Here is a 19795-nt window from a genome sequence, read left to right on the forward strand (position 1 = left end):
ATGTTTGTTTAATCAGTACAAGCACAGGCCCTCAAATCCATTTAAAGTGCATTGTTTTACTCAATCTTTGAAAATTATGTGGATCATATGTTATACAAAAAAAATTGCTTTTAACCAAACTTTGCCTTTGAATTTTCATACTTACTGCGTCTTTCTAAATTGTAATCATACAAAAGTTAAATAATACAGTAGTGGAGTTTTCTACTTCAACCCCTTGCCTACCAATTTTACTCCCAAGAAGTAACCATTTTTAATAATTTGTTATGGAAACATTCAGAAAATGTGTATGCATCTGCAAGCATAATATATAGGTATGTATATGCATATGTGTTTTCACTTACCAATATTTTATGAGCACTTCTTCCTATTAGTTCCTATGGATCCGTAGGATACTCCTTTAGGATTATATAATATTCTACTGTAATAATCAGTGAGTAGAAAACAAGATTTATGGTACAATTTGAAGGAACTACTACTAAACAGATGAAATCTCAGACAGCTTCATGAGATGCTCTTCAGTAATAATATGATAGCGGAGGAATCTTTTTTCTTTGTTTTGTTTTGCGATTTCTTCATAATGGGTATAGTGATCATAGATATTTTTATCAAGAAATTTAACATATCTGTTACCTAAAATTATATTATTTAAATATTTTATAAATATTATGCTCAATAAATAATTATGAACCAATGCATAAATTTTATCTACTCTTGGTGAGCTGTTTTGTGGTATTCCCTTTGCTAAATATTCTTGTAGGGATTATTTTAGTGAATTCTCATCACAACCCTGTGAGGTGGCAATATCATCATCTTCATTTCAAAGCTGTAGAAACTGAGACTCAGAAGGGCCATATACTTTGCTCAAGAACATAATTTGCAGGTGTCTGAACAAGGCCTTAAACCTGTGTCCTTCTCATATGATGACCTGTTAAGTACCCAATAAGCCACCAATAGACCAAATGCTATGGGAGCCTAGAGAGAGAGATAAGGAAATACAGAGATTTCAAGGAAGACTAGGACTTATCAGCCAAGGCCCTTTGGTATATGCAGGGCGGTGACAGTGTGGGGCCAGCATGAGCATAGTTGAAACCCAAGAGGCATATTCTGTGACCCATAAAGTGCCCAGTTTGGATAATGTCCAGGTAGTAGCTATGTCTTTGGAGAGAACTGAGCTTGCAGAGGTAGATGCGCATGAATTTTGGAGTTTACTAAATGCAAGGATAAAGAATTTTTAAGCCTCTTCAGTCCATAAATGATAGCAATCAGAGCAATCATAGTGTCTTGTGCAGGAAAGTTAAATAAAGAAAATGATATTTTAAGATACTTAATCTTTTCATACTTAGTAGGGTAGGTCAAAATTGAAAGAATGTAGAGCCAGGAACATGAATTAGGCAATTAGAAAAGTGTTGCAATATATAAGAATAAGTATAAAAGAGCCTGGTCTAGGGAGGTGACCTTGAAGATGGAAAGGAGCCAGAGGAATATTTTTATAAACTCAGGAGATTTAAATTTTTTGAAATGCTTTTTAAGTGTTTGAGATTCTATTTCTACCTCCCCAAAACTCTACACTCTGAGGCTTGGATGCCCTATCATGTGTACCCATAGTACCCATATCAGCTTCTACCAGAACACTTGCTGTGTCTCTGATGGATAGACTACAAACTTGATGACGAACCTTGGTATCCTAGTGCCTAGCATTCGGCCCAGAAATCTATATGCACAAAACTTGAATAAGATAACAATACTACTAATCATAATACCTGTAACATATTTTGTAGCTTAAAAAGTTTATTTAGCTACCTCTAAAATGTCTCGTGAATTCATCTACTTGTCTATTTCCCTAGGTACTGCTAGATTTGCATTTACTTCCTAATTGATCCTCTTCTAATCATATTCTTTCTAATTCATTACCCATGCAGCAGTGAGAATGATACTTTTCTAAGACAAATCTGTTCATATTGCTTAAAGGCTTAAAATCCTTCCGTGTTTTCCCTATTTCCTTTATACATAAAAAATCCTACAAGTTGTTGATGACCTGGTTATATAACTTTCTTTCCTAGTCTGACTCTGTGGTGGCTTTCAGTTCCCCGAAAATGCAAAGCTCTTTTATGCTCTTCCAGTTACCTATTGCTATGAAATAATCTTAACGCACCCAAACCTTAGTGAATTAAAACAACAGCAGCATTTATTGTACTCACAAATTTTTCACTGAAGCAGGACTCAGCAAGGGCAGCTTGTCTCTGCTAGTACTGCACAAAGGCTGGAAGCTGGCATCTTCTGAAGGCATGCTATTCACTTGTTGATGCTGACAAATTAGCTGAGGCTTTAGGTGAGGCTGTCTGTGGGAACACCTGCAAGTGGCCTCTACTGTGGCCTGAGCTTCCTAATATGGTGGATGGGTTTCCAAGGTGAGTTTCCCAAAAGAGAGCTTGCCAGGCAGAAGCTTTATCACCTTTTCTGACCTAACCTCAGAAGTTGTCCAGCATCACTCCCACTACATTCTGTTAATCAAAAGCAAATACTTAGATGAGCCCATGTCTAAGGGGAGAGAAAATTATACGCCTTTGATGGGTAAGTCCCAAATGATTTATAAGCATGTTTTGAAACCCCCACCATACCTCTGAGCATTTGTACCTGTCCATTCCTCTCTTTAGAATGAGCTCTCTCTCTTCTCTTTGCTTTAACTTATATTTCAAGTTTGAGTTGAGTTATAAGTTTATCACATATGCCTTCTTATCTTACAAGTCTAAATTAGGTCCTATCATTAGATGTTCAAAACACTGTATGTTCTCTTTAAAGCACTTGAAATTATATATTCATTTGGAGATTACTTATTAATTTGTCTTCTTTATCCATCAGTCATAAGCTCCATGAGATCAAAGACTAATTCTGTATTATTCACTGTTGTGACCTGAAGGCCTAGCCCAGAACCTTAGCATGGTAGGTTTTCGATAATATTTGTTGAATTAGTGCACCATGGGAGAGGTTTTTGGTTTTAAGTCCCTTATCCTTTAGAAGTAGCTAGCATACTGCTTCATGCCCTTAAATTTAATTAATTTCCACTCATTAATCCTAAGGCATAATATTTTTAAAATACAGGTAACCTTATTTTGGAAAAAAAAGTTCTTACTGTTACAAAGAACTTAATCTTTTCATTATCTTAATTTCATTAATTATAGATGTTAAACTCTCTAAACCTTCATACTTGCTATTCTCCTAAAAAAAAAAAAAAAAAAAAAGTAAGTTTCACATTTCCAAGAACTATATAGACTCCGGGGAAAGGATGTTTTCAAGATTTTGAAGCACAAGAGTGTCCCTGGAGAGAGAGATCTGATTTCCAGCTGAAAGATGGAATACTTTTGTTGTTGTTTTTAAATATTCTTTTACTGTTCAGTCTGCCTTCTGGAGTTGTATCAAGAGAATCTGCCACCGTTGACTCTCCTCTTCTTTATCAAAATTAACTTCAAAGTTTAGTGCTTCCAAAATCTCAATATCAGTAAAATCAAACTTTTTTTCTTATCATTCAATGAAGACCAGGAAGGAACAGGAGATCATCTGTTCTTTGTCTTCAGAGGGCTATACTGCTTTGAAGGACGTGGGAGTTTTACTTTTAGAGAACAAGAATAATTTTCAGTCTTATGACAACTGCTCACTCTTCCTTTCTCATTGGTACTTGATAGCATATGGGTACTGTTCAGCAGATAGGTAACATTTATCATGTGTTTATCATTTGTCTTTTTGTTTGTTTTATTTTGTTCTTCCAGCAGAGTGGCCCACCTGCCCACTGATGAGATTCAACTGCATGAAACAAGACAGCGGATTTCTGACATAGAATGGCCTGGATAGATCATCCTTAACTGTACATAAGAAAGGCTAGGCTTGTCACCCACTCTTCTGGGCCTCCTGGTAATTGTTAAGAGCAAGAGCCATTTCAGAATCACACTGACAATTCTGTCCTCCCACTTGCTCTGTGGCCCTGGGCAAGTTGATTAACCCTTTTCAACTTGTTTCCTTATTTATAAAATGAAGATACTAATACCAGTCTCACAGGCTTATTGTGATAATTATATTAACTAATGTATTAAGGAGATTAACTCAGTGCCTGGCTTAATAAATGTTAGCTCTTGATGTGTTGTTTACATTGAAAGCAATTTTCAAGTAGTAAAACAATTCTACATTGATTTTTATCTCTGGGTGTAGGCATGGAAGGTAGAATCTGGAAAGACAAAGATAAAAACCGCTAAGTGCCCTTCCAATAGTGGTCTAAATTATCATCTCATATTTTAACTTGCTCCATATTTCCTAGAGCTATTCCAGAGCTGCCTGGGAAGTTACTAACCTTTACTATGTATGTGATAAACGGATATTTGTTATTCACCTTGATTCCTCATTTGGGGCCCAGTGTGTATATATGGGCTGTGGGGGTGGGAAATAATTGAGTAGTGAATACAGTGGGCAGAAAACAGGAAAATATCATTTGTATGGTTGATTGTGGTCTCACTTGGGCATTAATACATGGATTCCCCACTTAGCTAGTCCTCACAGTTCTATTACTCAAGCTCAAAAAAATGTGCCAGGAGCTGTTCTGGGTGTTGGGACTACAGCACTGAACAAAATATATACAGATAAAGAACGAATCCATAAATAAACAAAGCAACCAGGCAGTGAGCGTGATAAGTGCAGCACAGGACATAGACATGGTGCTGTATGGTGTGGGTGGTGGTCGTGAGGTATAGTTAGGGGAGCCCTCTTTGAAGAGGTCTGATTTGAACTGGATTTTAAAGGATGAAGGGAAAAGTATTTTTGTATTTTTCACACAGGAAAATAAATGCAATACCCTGAGGCAGGAAAGGATTTAGTTTGTTTCAGGAACAATAACAAAAAAAAGATAACGCACTTGGAATATCAAGAGAGGACACTATGAAAAGAAGTTGAAGAGTTAACAATGACTGGGCCTGGACATGTAGGCCATAGTAAGGAGTTTAGATTTTAGACTAAGTCACCAGGAAACTGCTTACGGGTTATAATCAAATGAGTGATATTGCCTGATCTACATTTTTAAAAATACAGCTCATACCACTTCACCACTTCAGATAATACCCGCTAGGATAGCTATTACTAAAAAAACAAACACAAATGAAAAAACAAACAAACAAACAAGCATTGAAGAGGATGTGGAAAAATCGGACCCCTTGTTCATTACTGGCAGGATGTAAAGTGGTGAAGCCTCTGTGGAAAATCAGTATGGCAGGCGCTCAAAAAATTAAACACAGAATTACCATATGTTCCAGCAATTCCACTACTAGATATATACCCAAAAGAATTGAAAGCAGGGCCTAGAAAAGCTATTTGTACACCCATTTTTATAGCAGCATTATTCACAATAGCCAAAAGGTGGAAACAACTGAAATGTTCATTGTCTTAGTCAATTTGAGCAGCTCTAAAAATGTGCCATAGACTGGGTGGTTTACAAACAGCAGAAATTTATTTGCCACAGTTCTGGAAGCTGGAAGTCTGAGGTCATTGTGACAGCATGTTGAGGTTCAGGCGAGAACTCTTCTGGTTGCAGATTGCCGACTTCTCCTAGTATACTCACATGCTGGAAAGAGGGCTGAGAGCTCTCTGCAGTCTCTTTTATAAAGGCATCCCATTCATGAGGGCTCCGCTCTCATGACCTAATTACCTCCCAAAGGCTCAACTCCTAATTCTATCATATTGAGGGTTAGGATTTCAACATATGAATGTTGGGTGGACACAAACATTTAGCTGATAACATTCATTAGTGGATCAGTGAAGAAACAAAATGTAGTATAGATATACAATGGGATATTATTTAGTCTTAAAAATGCTACATGCCACACACTGCCATGTGGAAGAACCTTAAAAACATTACCCTAAATGAAATAAGCCAGACACAAAAGGACAAATATATGATTCCACTTATGTGCGGTACCTAGAGTAGTCAAATCCATAGAGACAGAGAATAGACTAGTACAGTCGACCCTGAATAATGCAGACATTGGGGGTGCCAATCCTGAGTCCAGTGGGAAATCCGTGTATGACTCTTGATTCTCCAAAATCTTAACTATTAATAAGCTACTGTTTACCAAAAGTCTGACTGATAACATAAACAGTTGTTAACATATATTTTGTATATGTATTACATACTGTATTTTTATAAGAAAGTAAGCTAAAGAAAAATAAAATGTTATTAATACAATCATAAGGAAGATAAAATGTATTTATTTATTAAGGGAAGTGGATCATCAGAAAGGTCTTCATCCTCATTATCTTCACATTGAATAGGCTGAAGAGGAGGAGGAAGAGGACAGGTTGGTCTTGCTGTCTCAGGGGCGGCAGAGGCAGAGAACATGGAGGAGGCAGAAGGAGAGGCAGGAGAGACAGGCATATTCGGTATAATTTTACAGAAATACTGTCTCATTTTTTTTTGCTTTTTAATTTCTCTAAAAATGTTCTATGTGGTACCAATCCTTCCAGCATTTGCTTTAGTTTCAGTGCTTTAGTATCATGGAAGAGTCCATGTATAAAAGAAGTCAAAAGCAGTCTCGAGTACTCACAACCTTTCTGCCAGAGTGTAATGTCAGTTTGTTTTCTGGCACTGCTATTTCTACACCTTCTTCATCCTCTGGCACTGATTCAGAAGCACTCATCTCTATCAAGTCATCTGCTAATTCCTCTGGTGTGGTGTCTATTAGCTCTTGAATTTCTCCAACATTCATGTCTTGAAATACGATATGAATCATATTTTTTGCCATAGCCATAATCTCTTTCATGATTTCCCAGATTGGCTCTGTTGTAAAACCTGTGAAGTCATGCACAACATCTGGACACAGTTTTCTCCAGCAGGAATTTATTGTTTAGGATTTGGTGGCTTTCTCAGCTTTTTTTGTAATGATGACAGCATCTCCGAGGTGTAATCCTTCCAGATTTTCACAGTGTTCTCTCTCTCATGTTCTCTCCCATGGTGTTGATGATCCTTTCCATAGAGTGCCATGTGTAATGAGCCTTGAAGGTCCTTATGACCCCCTAATTTGGAGAATGAACTAGAGACATTGTGTATGGGGCCAAGTAGACCACTCCAACACCTTTGGTGTTGAACTCGTGGACTTCTGGGTGGTCAGGGCCATTGTTCAGTATCAAAAGAACATTAAAAGGTAGTCCCTTACTGGCAAGGCACTTCCTGACTTCAGGGACAAAGCATCAATGGGATCAATCCAGAAAAAGGGTTCTTGTTGTCCAGGCCTTTTTCTTGTACAATGGAAAGACTAGCGGCTGGTGTTTATCTGTTCCCCTCAGGGGTCTGGAGTTAGAACCTTTATAAATAAGAGAAGTCCTGATAATAAACCCAATTTTATTAGCACAAAACAGTATAGTTGGCCTATTGCCCTGTCGCTTCCTGTCTGAAATCCTGGAGCTCACTTCTTTTTCTTACTAATAAATTTCTTTGGGGCATTTTTTTCCAGAATAGGGCACTCTCACCTACATTAAAAACCTGTTCAGGAAGATATCTTTCCTCTTCAGTGATTTTAATTGCATCTGGGAACTTGTCTGCTGCCTCTTGGTCAGCAGAAGCTGGTTCTCCTATTAATCCTGATATTTCTTAAACCAAATCACTTTCTAAAATTATCAAACCATCCCTTGCTGGCGTTACATTCTCGAGATTTAGATTCTTCACCTTCCTTTGGGCTTTAAGTTGTCATATAATGACTACTTTTCCCTGAATCACGTTAGAGTCTATAGGTATGCCTTTCATATAGCAATCCTGCACCCACATAAAAGCTGCATTTTCAATTTGAGAAAAAAAAGTATGTTGCAAAAAGTTCAATATTTTTGCACCTGCTGGCATAGCTGTAGCAGTAGCTTCGTGAATTTCCTTTCCTTTTCTTTTCTTTTCTTTTTTCTTTCTTTCTTTTTTTTCTTTTTTACAATGGTCCTTATGCTGGATTCATTTATCTTGAAATAGCAGGCAGCCACATCTGTGGACCTCAATCTACGGTACATGTCAAGCAAATCTTTTTCTTGTAATGTCATAGCTTTTCTCTGCTTCTTGGGAGCACTTCCAGCATCACTAGTGGCACTTTGTATGGGTCCCATAGTGTTTTTCAAGGTTTACAGTATTGTACTAAATATGATGAAAGATAATGTGAGAAACCATGAGCTATCACTTTTTACTGCAATTTACTGAAGAGGCGAACTGCTCACATGGAGATGATTAGTATCATGTGGCATTTTAAGCAGATATTTGCAATACTTGCTCACCATAGTAGCAAAAGGAGGTGACTTCAAAATTATTAAATATGACACTAGTACAGTATATACTACAGTTAATTTGATGCAGTATGATTTAATACTGCATCTTTGTTTTTTTCCCAGAAATAGTGTTTCATTTATTCGCTGAAAAAGAGGGAGATCAGACTTTCTTCATCCATTTCCTGTAATCTCTCAAAACTCCCTCCCCTCATTTTTTCAAAATAACAACACACCGAGAAACACGTTTGTACAAAAACCACATATTATTCCCCCTCTCATAAAATTGGGTGGCTGTATTATAGGAATAAAACCAGGTTAAAGGCATGAAAAGAAAAAGTCACCACTTCTACTGAAACATAACAGCATTAAGAATTCAGGTATTTTGTAGAATTATTACCAGCATGGTAAAAATATTTCCACCTGGAATCTTTTAAATTTAAAGCTGTCACATTAAAGACCTGAGATTACAGGGGACCACAGTATGAACCAGAATTCCATTTTACTTCTAGAACTCCAGGGGAAAAGGTAAGTATTTGGAAGGAGTTTCCTTTGGGAAAGACTGGCAGGAATGTAGGGAAAACCCGGGTCGTTATCAAAGGGACTGGGGTCTTCCTGGAGGCAACTTTGTTTACATTTTCTTGACTGTCCATGGAGCTATGTACGGTCTGTGCTTGTTTGTAAGTTTTGATAAATTTTAACTTTTTAAAATAGATTCATGTATTTTTTGTGGTAGTCAATGCTAAAATAGGCTAGTATCTACATATATATTTATGCATTCATGACATATGTAACTTTTTCTTAATTTTTCCATGTTTCTAGGCTATGCAGCTTATCTGCTAGTTTTTTCAAATTGTCACAAATCTCCAAAAATATTTCCAATATATTTATTGAAAATAATCTGTGTATAAGTGGACCCATGCAACCCAAACCCACGTTGTTCAGGGTCAGCTGTAGTTACCAGAGGCTGGGAGAAGGGGTAATGGGGAGTTGTTATTTAATGAGTACAGTAAGTCCCCACAATATAATGAAACCAATTTTACCGTAGGCTAATTGATAGAAACTTAGAGTTAAGTTCCTACAACATATTTCTAGTCACGAAAACATCACCAGACTTCCACATAAGGACTAAAACACTTCTAATATTAAACATTGAAATAAATGTGAGCTATATACATTTAAGAAAAATTAATAAAAGCAAGTGAGATAATTACCCAGCTTCTTCCAGGTCAGGGTTGCAGGTGGCCAGAGCCTGTTCTGGCAGCTCAGGGCACAAGGCAGACAGCGACCCTGGGCGGGACTCCATTCTGTTGCAGGGTGCACTCACACACACCCACGTTCACTCAGACTGGAACAATGTAGACGTGCCAGTTCACCTAACGTGCAAACTTTGGGGATGTGGGTGGAAACCAGAGTACCTGAAGAAAACCCAGACATGCGGAGAATGTGCAAACCACATGCTGGCCCTGGCTGGGAATGGATATTTTTTCTCATAATGTTACAATGAAATGGCATTGAATGAAACAAGGTTACTCAAGGATCTCCTGTAGAGAATTTCAGTTTGGGATGATGACAAATTTCAGATGAATGGTGGTGCTGCTTGCACAACACTGTGAATGTACTTAATGCTGCCAAATAGTACACTTAAATATTGTTAAAATGATAAACTTTAGGTTATGTATATTTTACCACAATTAAAAAAAAAATGATAGCTGACACCAGTTGAGCAAAAAGAAAGTGTGGTAGAAATATGAAAGCACAGAGGCCAGCTGGAGAATCTTCTAGTTTCTGGTAGGAATTGATTGTTCCCTGGAAGAGGGGTGGCAGCAGAAATAAGAGTTTCCATTCAAGATAAAATTGCAGCTCCGACATGATGATGGATTGGCTATGCATGATGAGGAAAAAGGAGAAATTAAGGATGACTCCTGTATTTTTTGTTTAAACAGCAGTGTGATGTCAGAGTCTGGACATTTGGGTGAGGTCAGAGTTAGAGTTAAATCGGTGTGTCACTGGTGCATAGATGGCATTTCAGGGATTAATTTTAGAAAAGATAACCAAAGAAAGTGTAGATACAATTGACTGGCAGCATCAAGGCTACAGTGAGAAAGTGCTGTGAAAGAATTAATAAAGTCAGAAGAAACGATGTCTCTAGCAAAGAAGGTTTTCGTGGTTTTTTACACTGCAAAATTGAAATGGACAAAAGTGAAATATTCTTGCATAGAATAATGAATATTAATTAGACTGGGAAAATTGGATTGTGCAAGGCTGAAAACTGCACTGGCAATTAGAGAAGCCCTTGGAAGTGGGAGTTAGTGTTACACCCAGAACATATGCAGCCACAGTTTGGTGCCCTTTTCATGATGTAAAAATGGGGTGTTTGATAAAAACTGAATACTCTCGGTTATTGTAGGTATGTTTTCAGATGGTCTGTCTTCTCATTTTCAAATGTTCTTAGGGTCTCCTAGGATTTCCCAGCATAGGGACAGGCAGCTGGGTCTCCTTTCTAAGAGGCAGTCTAGAATCACAGACAGAACCAAGCATGGGTGTCAGTCCGATCTCTATTTGAATACTGATTCCTCCTCTCTCTTACAATTGATGTGTCCTTGGGCAAGTTACTTAATCTTTCTGGGGTTACAGAGATTACAGTGCTTAATGTGAAGATTTATTATAAAGATTAAAGATAATTCCTGGTACCCAGTGGCAGTAAAGACATTGTAGCAGTTGCTCTTCTTATCAAGACCTGTTGGGGTGGCACTCGAAATTCAGTGTGGCCAAAGAATAGTTTCTAAGGAGGAAAGTCACAAGGGGATAATTTGAGGCAAAATCATAAATGGCTTGGAAGACATTCTAGGAAATTCTTTCTGCAGGACGTGGGTAGCTTCGGTAGTGCATGATAAAAAATGAAAAGTGTGGGAATTGTCACATAGGACAGAATCTAATATATAGTTATTGATAAACTGTCTTATTTTCTGGGGAGAGTAAGTATGGCACATGGGAGAAAATTTAAGGAAGTACCTTCATTTTTAGAAATAAAGTAGTTTCTTTCTATCAGCTCTATGATCTCCACTTTTGATTGTTCATCTTCATCAATCAATTTTTTAACATGTACCATCTTGTCTTTTATTTATAATTATATTCATGAACTGATGTACTAAAATTATATAGATTATAAAACATATTCAAAATAGAAATATTAAGATGAACTAAAGATCATATAAATTTTAAAATGATTTTTATGTTTTACTAATGAATTATGTTTACATTGTTTTGCTCTTATTAGAAATAATTATTTTTTTGAGAATTCTGTGACTGACTATACTTCATTCTTCTTTAAAATGTTGATTTAACACCTTGAAATGCAGCAATTTCAAGATCAGTTTATTTCTAATCTTTATCTTAAAAATAGCCATGGCCAAAAAAGACACCATACAAAGATACTAGTAAAGCTGCACTTTAGCTGGTTACAAACCGTGTTTCTCATTTTACTGATATAATCCTATCCATCAATTATGCAAAGAGTTTTGGTAAAATTGGTAATTTACCACCAATAATTGGTGTTAAATTGGTAGTTTACCAATTTGGTAAATTACCACCTTCCCTGATATCTACCAGTTGTTTCTAAAAACTAATCAGAAGGTGTTGCATTTTCATATTTTTAACAAATAGGCCTAGAACCCACTGAAACTATTTTTTGGCAGGTTAGTTTGCAGACGGAATATTCTCTTACCAGAATTTTAAAGCAGGGAATTATGAGAGAGTTTGAATAGGTCATTAATTTGTATCTTTTTGAGCATAATGTCATGTCAGAAACATTTCCAAGCATCCATCTTTAAAATACTCTATATGTCATGTTTTCCCTTCAAAAGCATTCCTTTCTCTTGCATTGCTAAAAATCATCACTTTTATCTTGATAGGGCAGATTAAAAGTTTTTATTATTTCTCATGTCCTAAAATAGCTATTGAGTAGCATACTATTTATAGCTACTTACCTTCGCAGAAAGGGACAGCACTTTGTCTTTTTGTAAAAGAAAATATATAACTTATTTAAGTTTGACAGCTTTTTAGTACCTTGCTGTGATTTAACCAGCAAAGATCTATCTGGCACAAAATATTTTCTTGATCACTCACCATCATATGTTAAAGTATTTTAAAATTTCTACTTTATAAGGTGATATACCCCATAAATCTATTTAACCTGTCACAGAAAACAGCTGTATGTTGTAATTTGTAATGTACTGAAATCAAACTGTTGACGGTGACAATGTCATCCTCTCCACACTGTGGAGTTCTGCCTCCTCCCTCACGACATCTGGTTGAACATAGGTGACAAATGAGTGTATGAAGTCTGGTCTGAGAACACCACGGTCAATCTGTATATTAAATAAAAGCAACATTTATTTCTTGTTATTTAGGTTTCATCTATAGTTGTGTTTATGAATGCATGTGTGGATGTGTGCGTTATACAGAATGTTGTGATATTTGTACCTACATCTCACCGAGCCATTTTGCACCCCCACTTTGCAAGCCCTAGTTGAGATTAATTTCTTCATGAGTGTTTGGTGCTGTTGAGACTAAATCTACTCCCAGAATATAAAAGCAAGTTTAGTTGATGATCCACATGACTCAGGCTCAAGTACACGCCTTTTAGAAAATTCCTATGATGCATTTCTCTTCACTTGGCTAGTGTAAAAAGACATAGATTTGAGGGAGATTTTACTGTTTTGGATTTGTGAGCCGACTGTAATATAAAATAGAATCATGTCAATGATTATTATAAGTAGTTTGTTGGTAATTATGTCTGCCTAGAAGTTCTGACTGGGGGGGATGGGATGGGGGGAGGGGATGGGTGCATATCTACATGAGTGCGATGTGCACTGTCTAGGGAATGGACACGCTTGAAGCTCAGACTCGGCGGGATGGGGGGCATGGGCAATATATATAACCTGAACTTTTGTACCCCCATAATGAGATGAAATAAAAAAAAAAAAGGAAAGAAAAGAAACGTGGATTGTGGTATCATATACATGCTCTGCTATTGTATATTGTTGGTTGTTTTTATTTTTTAATTTTTTTTTTGGCCTTGTTTTGTCACTCTTTATGTGTGCATGTGTGTATGCATGCACCCTATATGTCCATCTTTAAAAATCTAAACCTAGGAAAAACCAATAAAAATAGAGAAGGAGACAGTATATCATAATCCCTTGTAACTTCCCAGCACAATGACCAGCACATGACGGACTAGCATGTAAGAGCACTGCTGTTTTTTGACACTGAAGTTCAGCCATTGCTGTTTGAGGGGTTTTGCTCCCACAGCTGCGAAGTAGAAAGTGCAATTTTCTTTTATGTACAATGGAAAAACTCTCTCCAGCCTGTACACACTAAGTTTTAGTTTCTATCTTAAATAAGAGAGTTGCATGTTAAGGTGAATTATGTGATCACGATGGTCACCACAATTTCACAACTTTTGCTAATAACCGAGCTGTTTTCCTGTCTCCCTTGTCCAAACAAGAGTAGCCTCTTGATTGATAAGATGTTTAGTGGAGTAGCTTTTAGTCCATCCATTGTTGCATTTCCATTTTAAGAAGCCACTTAATAGACAGTAAAATTCAAAATGAGTTGAATTTCCTGTGTGCAGTTTTATACACTGATTCATGGTGGGCATGGGATAGTGATTTAGAGCCCATTTAGATTTTTGAACGAATAGAAAGGCTGATTTCTGCCTTGTTAACTTATCCTATGAATTTTCAATTTGACCAATTCTGAATGACTACTCCAACATTAGTTTAATTTTTTGGTTAATAGGTAGTTATAATTCATATTTATAGCTGCTTTTCAGACTAGACAACATAGGCCCTAAATCCTGCCATTCTTTATAACCAGTGAATAGATGGTATTTCAGGAAAAAATGTCCTTCAGCTTTTGCTGACTTTGCTGATGATACCACAAAATAGAGGAGTAATCACTTTTTAGTTGTTAATTTTAGTTTATAACAGAATTTACCAAATGTGTTTAGAAGTCTCACACTGGAAAATTGAAATTAACTTTTTATAACTCAAAATTTGGTGGTGGGGCTAAAAGTTTCCTATTAAAAACGTATTCTTTCAGTTGTATTTCATCAGAGAAAGTCAGTTAATTATATCAGAATATATATTAATATTAATCATTATATATTTAAATATTGTATTAGTCTGTTAAAATCTGATGTAAAGTCAATAATTTTTAAAAATCATTTCCCAAAATTATAAAAATATTTATATAATCATATAAATAGAAGTGATTGTTACTAAATAAATGCTATAAAATATGTTTATCATCTTCTCCCTTTTCTTTCCACACTGACTACTACACTGTGGATCATATGATCACTGCTTACAATGAATTTACATTTGCCATCCCATATGTTACCTGGAAATGAATTATACTTGAAATAACTTGAAATAACTGGCTTAGTTTCAAATAGGCCTTGTGGACTGGTGAAGTGATTTTTCAGGTTAAATAAAAATTCCCACTGCATCCTTTCTTATCTTCCCCTCCAAACATTTCTACAATTTCTAAAGTATATCTCTTCCAGCCCTAATACATTCAGTAGTTTAATCACTTACTTTTCTGAGTTTCTTTCTTTATTTATTTTTAGAAGGATGTCTGGGCACCTTGCAATTATTAAGAGTCATTTGAATGAAGACATCTTTTCTCTATATGTTATGTCCTGTCAGTAGGGAAGTTTTAAAATTGTTCTTGCATTTGTGATTTACCTGAGTAAATGAATAATAGTATCTAACTTTATATTAAGACATTGATAAAACTGTTAGCTTTAAGACTAGAGGAAGTTTTATTTCTCTAGATTATAGTACTGGCCTAAAGGAATAAATAAGAATATGTATTCTAAATATTTACTGCTTAGATTTGCTATTAGTCATGAGAACTGCCTCCAAGTTTTTGTATAACCATCTTTCAGGATACTGCTTAATGTATGTGGTGAATAGCTAAGTCATTTAATGTAGGTTTTCACAATATGGGTATATGAAATATTAGTGACAAACAGATTCTTTCTCTAATAGATTTTGCTGAAATTTTGTGCATCTGCTTATTTATGCCACAATATAGTAGAGGCAATATCTATTGGCATAGCATTTAATATTTAAGTGTTTGCCTTTTATGGCTTGATATATCTTCTTGCTCTGCAGAGAACAGCACTCTTTTGCTTATTCCTCCAATTGAATGATCACTGAGTGCAGGAAATTGGTTTTGTCTACAAGGTAGCAAGATGTTTGAATGAGTTAGTAACACAGGGAATGTAATTCAAGGTTAGATTTTGTTGCTCTATTTCAGGAGTTAGTAACAGGGAATGTAATTCAAGGTTAGAGTTCATTGCTCCATTTCAGGTTCTGTGGTTGGTTGTTTTTGGGATAATGAGATGAGGCAAGTCCCAAATAGTAAAAGGAGTCAAGTTTTGCCTTGAAGAGACTTGTTTGTTCTTGATTTTTTTTTTCAGTGCTCTCATATGCACTTATCAGTCCAGTCAGCACAATAAAACAAAACAAAAATCAATTTGCTAAATTCATCACACTTTTCTTGTTTGTATTGGGATTTGGGAGATATCCAAGGGTGTGTTGTTTGTCTTTCCTTACAACTGTGTAAACCTCACCCATATTTTTAGTCTTGCCCCATTCCAAGGACAAATCTTCAGTTGAGCAGGAATGATTTTAAGAACTCAAAGCAGAGTAAGATTAAAGTAATACTGTGAGTTACTGAGCAATAATTATGTTGGGGGCTTTATATATTCTTAATTAATCCTCACATTGACCCTGCAAATTAGATATCATTCCTCCAAATGCACATGAGGAAATTATTTCTTAGGAATCCTTACTGTGCATTTGGGAACATTGAAAAGATAGCAAGACATGACCAATCTTGAGAGACAATTTAGTATTTTCAGTCATGCAAGGGAGGCAATATTTTAAATCAGTGATGAAAGCAGGGATATAGTTCAAATGACAGCATATGAGGATGGATTTCTATGGTATATTCTATGATATGTATGCATATATGTGTATACACACACCCACATATATATCTCAAAATGTATTTTTATGAACAATGAAAAAGATACAAAGATCATATACCAAATCATTAACCTTGGATAGTATAATATTAGGATTAAAGGATAAGGTATACTTTCAAATATTACTTTGTAGACATAATTTTTTATCAAATAGAATATTAAGTTTGGAATTTAGTAGAAAAGTTTGTTCCCTGGCTGACATACTAATGCCACTATTTGTCATCCAGGAAACAAACTTCAACCATAAAATTGTTTTAATAGATATCTTAGCTTTCCTAATATTTTACTATTAAAAAGAATTACCCACTTCTCAGTTAAAAAAAAAAAAACAGATTTTCATGATAAACAACATAATGCAAAGAAAACTTGAAGAAAAACCACAATTTACTTTTTATATCATTCAAAATCATTGTTTGAAAGGCTAAGACATAAATCAAATATATATTTTCTAGAACATACTATTTTTTCATTATCCACTTAACATTTACATATTTTTATAGCTCTATTTGTATAGAAATCATAGTGCTTGTTATTGATGGCTTTCTCTGTGCTGCCCTCATAAACGTAATCGCTGGTAGCTTAGCACCCATGAGTAACCTAGCAACAAGTCAGCTCTCTACAAAGTAAGAAATAACTGCAAACAAACTGTTATGGTAAAAGTATAGAGTTTAAGAATATCATTGCATACATATTATTAAATATCAAGATACAATGTTCCAATTTTGAGAAATTGCATGACAGTAGGTATTAAATTGCATATTAGGTAATATGATTGCCTGCCTCTTTTATTCAGAAAAAAAGTGGGTTCTATTTCAGACTGTACCACTGTTAACTAGGTAACTGAATATATGTGTTTTCTCTGGCAGCCTATTCATTACAGATTAGATGAGAAGAGAGTCTTGGCATGCTTTTGCTATATGGCAGATGAGTTTACTAGATTGAGTTTCACCAATAAACCTTCCTGACAGTGATGCATTGCTCATCTCTTAAACAGTTTTAGAGTAATGTTGTATTTTATTTTCAAGGGGTTGTGCTTATAGTATTATGCTTTGAGGGGGGTCAATTTTTGGAAATACCAGGACAAAATAACACTTTGTGTTTCACATTTTAAGAATTTGATATATTTAATATTGATTTGTTTTGGGTGAGATTTAACTTCTATATTTGCTGATTATTTTCCCTAGGAAAATAACTCTCCTCTGTTGTAGTTTTCAGTTCATAAAGGAAGAATGTCAGTTATTAGGGAAAAATTGCAATTTCATGGGATCATCAGTTATGTGATGAAGAGACCCAGGTAGAAAAGGAAGCACACACTGGTAAATACCTTCCACTAAATAGCACAGCTTCTATTCTATGCTGGGGCAGAATTACATGGCCCTTATCAATGTGACGGGTAGTTCACTGCACTTCAAGAAATCTTAGAGCCCTAGGGAATATTGAGGTAAAAGACATCAGGACTAGTGTGGGCTGAACATATATGATTGTGCAGTTACAATGAATGCACAGAGTTGTAAAACTAGAAAGCATCTGCTCCCTGGTGGAGATTTTTTTTTTTCAGAATGCCCTTAGTTTTATATTCTTTTTATAATCCAACCTTAAGTGACTCTGAATTGTTGCTCCAATCATGATTACAATAAAAGTGCAACTCTGACTTCTGTCTCTCACTGTCCTTCCAGAGCCTTCCTTACCAGGGAAAAGGGGATAAAATTTGTGAGACCCTTAAAGAGAGGGCTGAACCTACTTAATAAGATAGTTGTATTTCGCTGTATGTGAAAAGTTTGGTTACGTATCTGATATGGATTAAAGTGAATCACCTTGAATAAATGAAGGAAGAATACTCCTTACATGAAAAAGTCACCAACCCTTGGAGATAACTAGCTATTATACAATTGGATAGACTGGTTGCATGGAATTTATCCCCAAAATATCATGACAGAAAGATGCTACTTGTCACAGCTGCAGTCACTGGTTAATTTCAGAAAAATGGCTTTTTAGATGTGGCATACGCACATTAGCTGTCCGTTCCAGCACAGATGTCTCAATGGAGTCATATTGTTGAAAAGTGTATCCTTCCTTTTAGGAAGCTGAGGTTCTGGAGGGCAGGGACAAACTTATTTGTGCTTTTATCCAGTATTTACTGCAGTATGTTATACACTATGATCTTGTAACAAATGACTAATCTCTTTTTTCAATTAGCATTTGTAGATATGTTAGAAAAATCCATGACAACCATGGAAGTTATATTAAAATAACCTAAGCTACATAATATATGTTACAAAAAGATCAAACAGTTGAATAATGTGTGCCCTTGTAGCGGAAATAAAAATTTATTATAGACATAAATTAATTGCCAGAAAGTATTATTACATTGTAGAGTTGACCTAAAAGGAACTTTACTTGTGATTGCAGGTTTGGTTACAAAAGTACGGCTACCTTCCACCCACTGACCCCAGAATGTCGGTGCTGCGCTCTGCAGAGACCATGCAGTCCGCCCTAGCTGCCATGCAGCAGTTCTACGGCATTAACATGACAGGCAAAGTGGACAGAAACACAATTGAGTAAGTAATGGCACCCGTACTCCTTTCCTTTTGGCCCTTCAGCCAAACTAAGTAGTCTGATAAACTGTATGTGAACTTCACCAACCACAAATGGAGTGATTTGTCTCATGAACTTTTGTTTGGAGTTAGCCTGATTTAATTCTACTTCTCTGAAATGTCATAAACTATTTAAGGCCTCAAAGTCAAGTTTACTCACCTGACTTTCGCAACGTACTTTCAAAATAGGAAAGAAAATATGAATGAGAGTCAAAGTAAGTGTACAGTTGAAGCCACTACAAAAAAAGTGGCAATAAGTGATAGAGCTAGTTTGTGTGGCTGGTGACAGTACATTGTGCACACCTCTTCCCAAATCTCTGTTAATGGATAGTGCAGTAGGAGCTTGAAATTGGTGATAATGGAAACATTTACATCATGTAAATTGGGGAACAACACAAATTCAGGCGCTTGTTTTGGGTGAGAGGGGTGGTGTCAGAGACCTGTTGTTAACAATTTGCTAACTTCTCACTAGTAACGATTCTCTAAATGAGTGAAATCAAAAAAGGTTTTCACTGGAAAGTCTCTACTTTAAACTTCTTATTAATGAAGGGCTTGTTCTTACTCTTTAATATTTGTTTTTAATTGATTGGTTTATTAATCATTTGTTCACTTATTTACTCAACCAGTAACTCTTTACTGAGCACTTTATCTGTGAAAGAGACAGGAACAGATTCAGAAGATATAATCTCTTCCTCGAAGGGACTTTGTTATCTGCCTAGCTAGACATAGTCACAAATTATTTTACCGCAGGCACCAGTAAGTTTCATTGTAATATGAAACAGCATTACTGTTCTTGGACAGCAAAGGAGGAAATGATTAATTCTTTCAGTGGAGGGAAAAATCATTTGTGTTTTTAGAGTCCTTGATATTC

General features: G+C 35.8%; 1 protein-coding gene across 1 annotated transcript in view; it reads left to right on the forward strand.

The window, feature by feature from the left end:
• The window catches only part of MMP16 (matrix metallopeptidase 16), a 264340-nt gene that overhangs the window by 104749 nt on the left and 139796 nt on the right, over nucleotides 1–19795 (forward strand). The window contains exon 2 of the mRNA XM_069466260.1: nucleotides 18740–18888. Within this exon, the coding sequence (XP_069322361.1) occupies nucleotides 18740–18888 (149 nt within the window). The remainder of the gene's footprint in view (nucleotides 1–18739; nucleotides 18889–19795) is intronic.

Source organism: Eulemur rufifrons, chromosome 3 (assembly GCF_041146395.1).
Source record: "Eulemur rufifrons isolate Redbay chromosome 3, OSU_ERuf_1, whole genome shotgun sequence".
Classification (NCBI taxonomy): domain Eukaryota; kingdom Metazoa; phylum Chordata; class Mammalia; order Primates; family Lemuridae; genus Eulemur; species Eulemur rufifrons.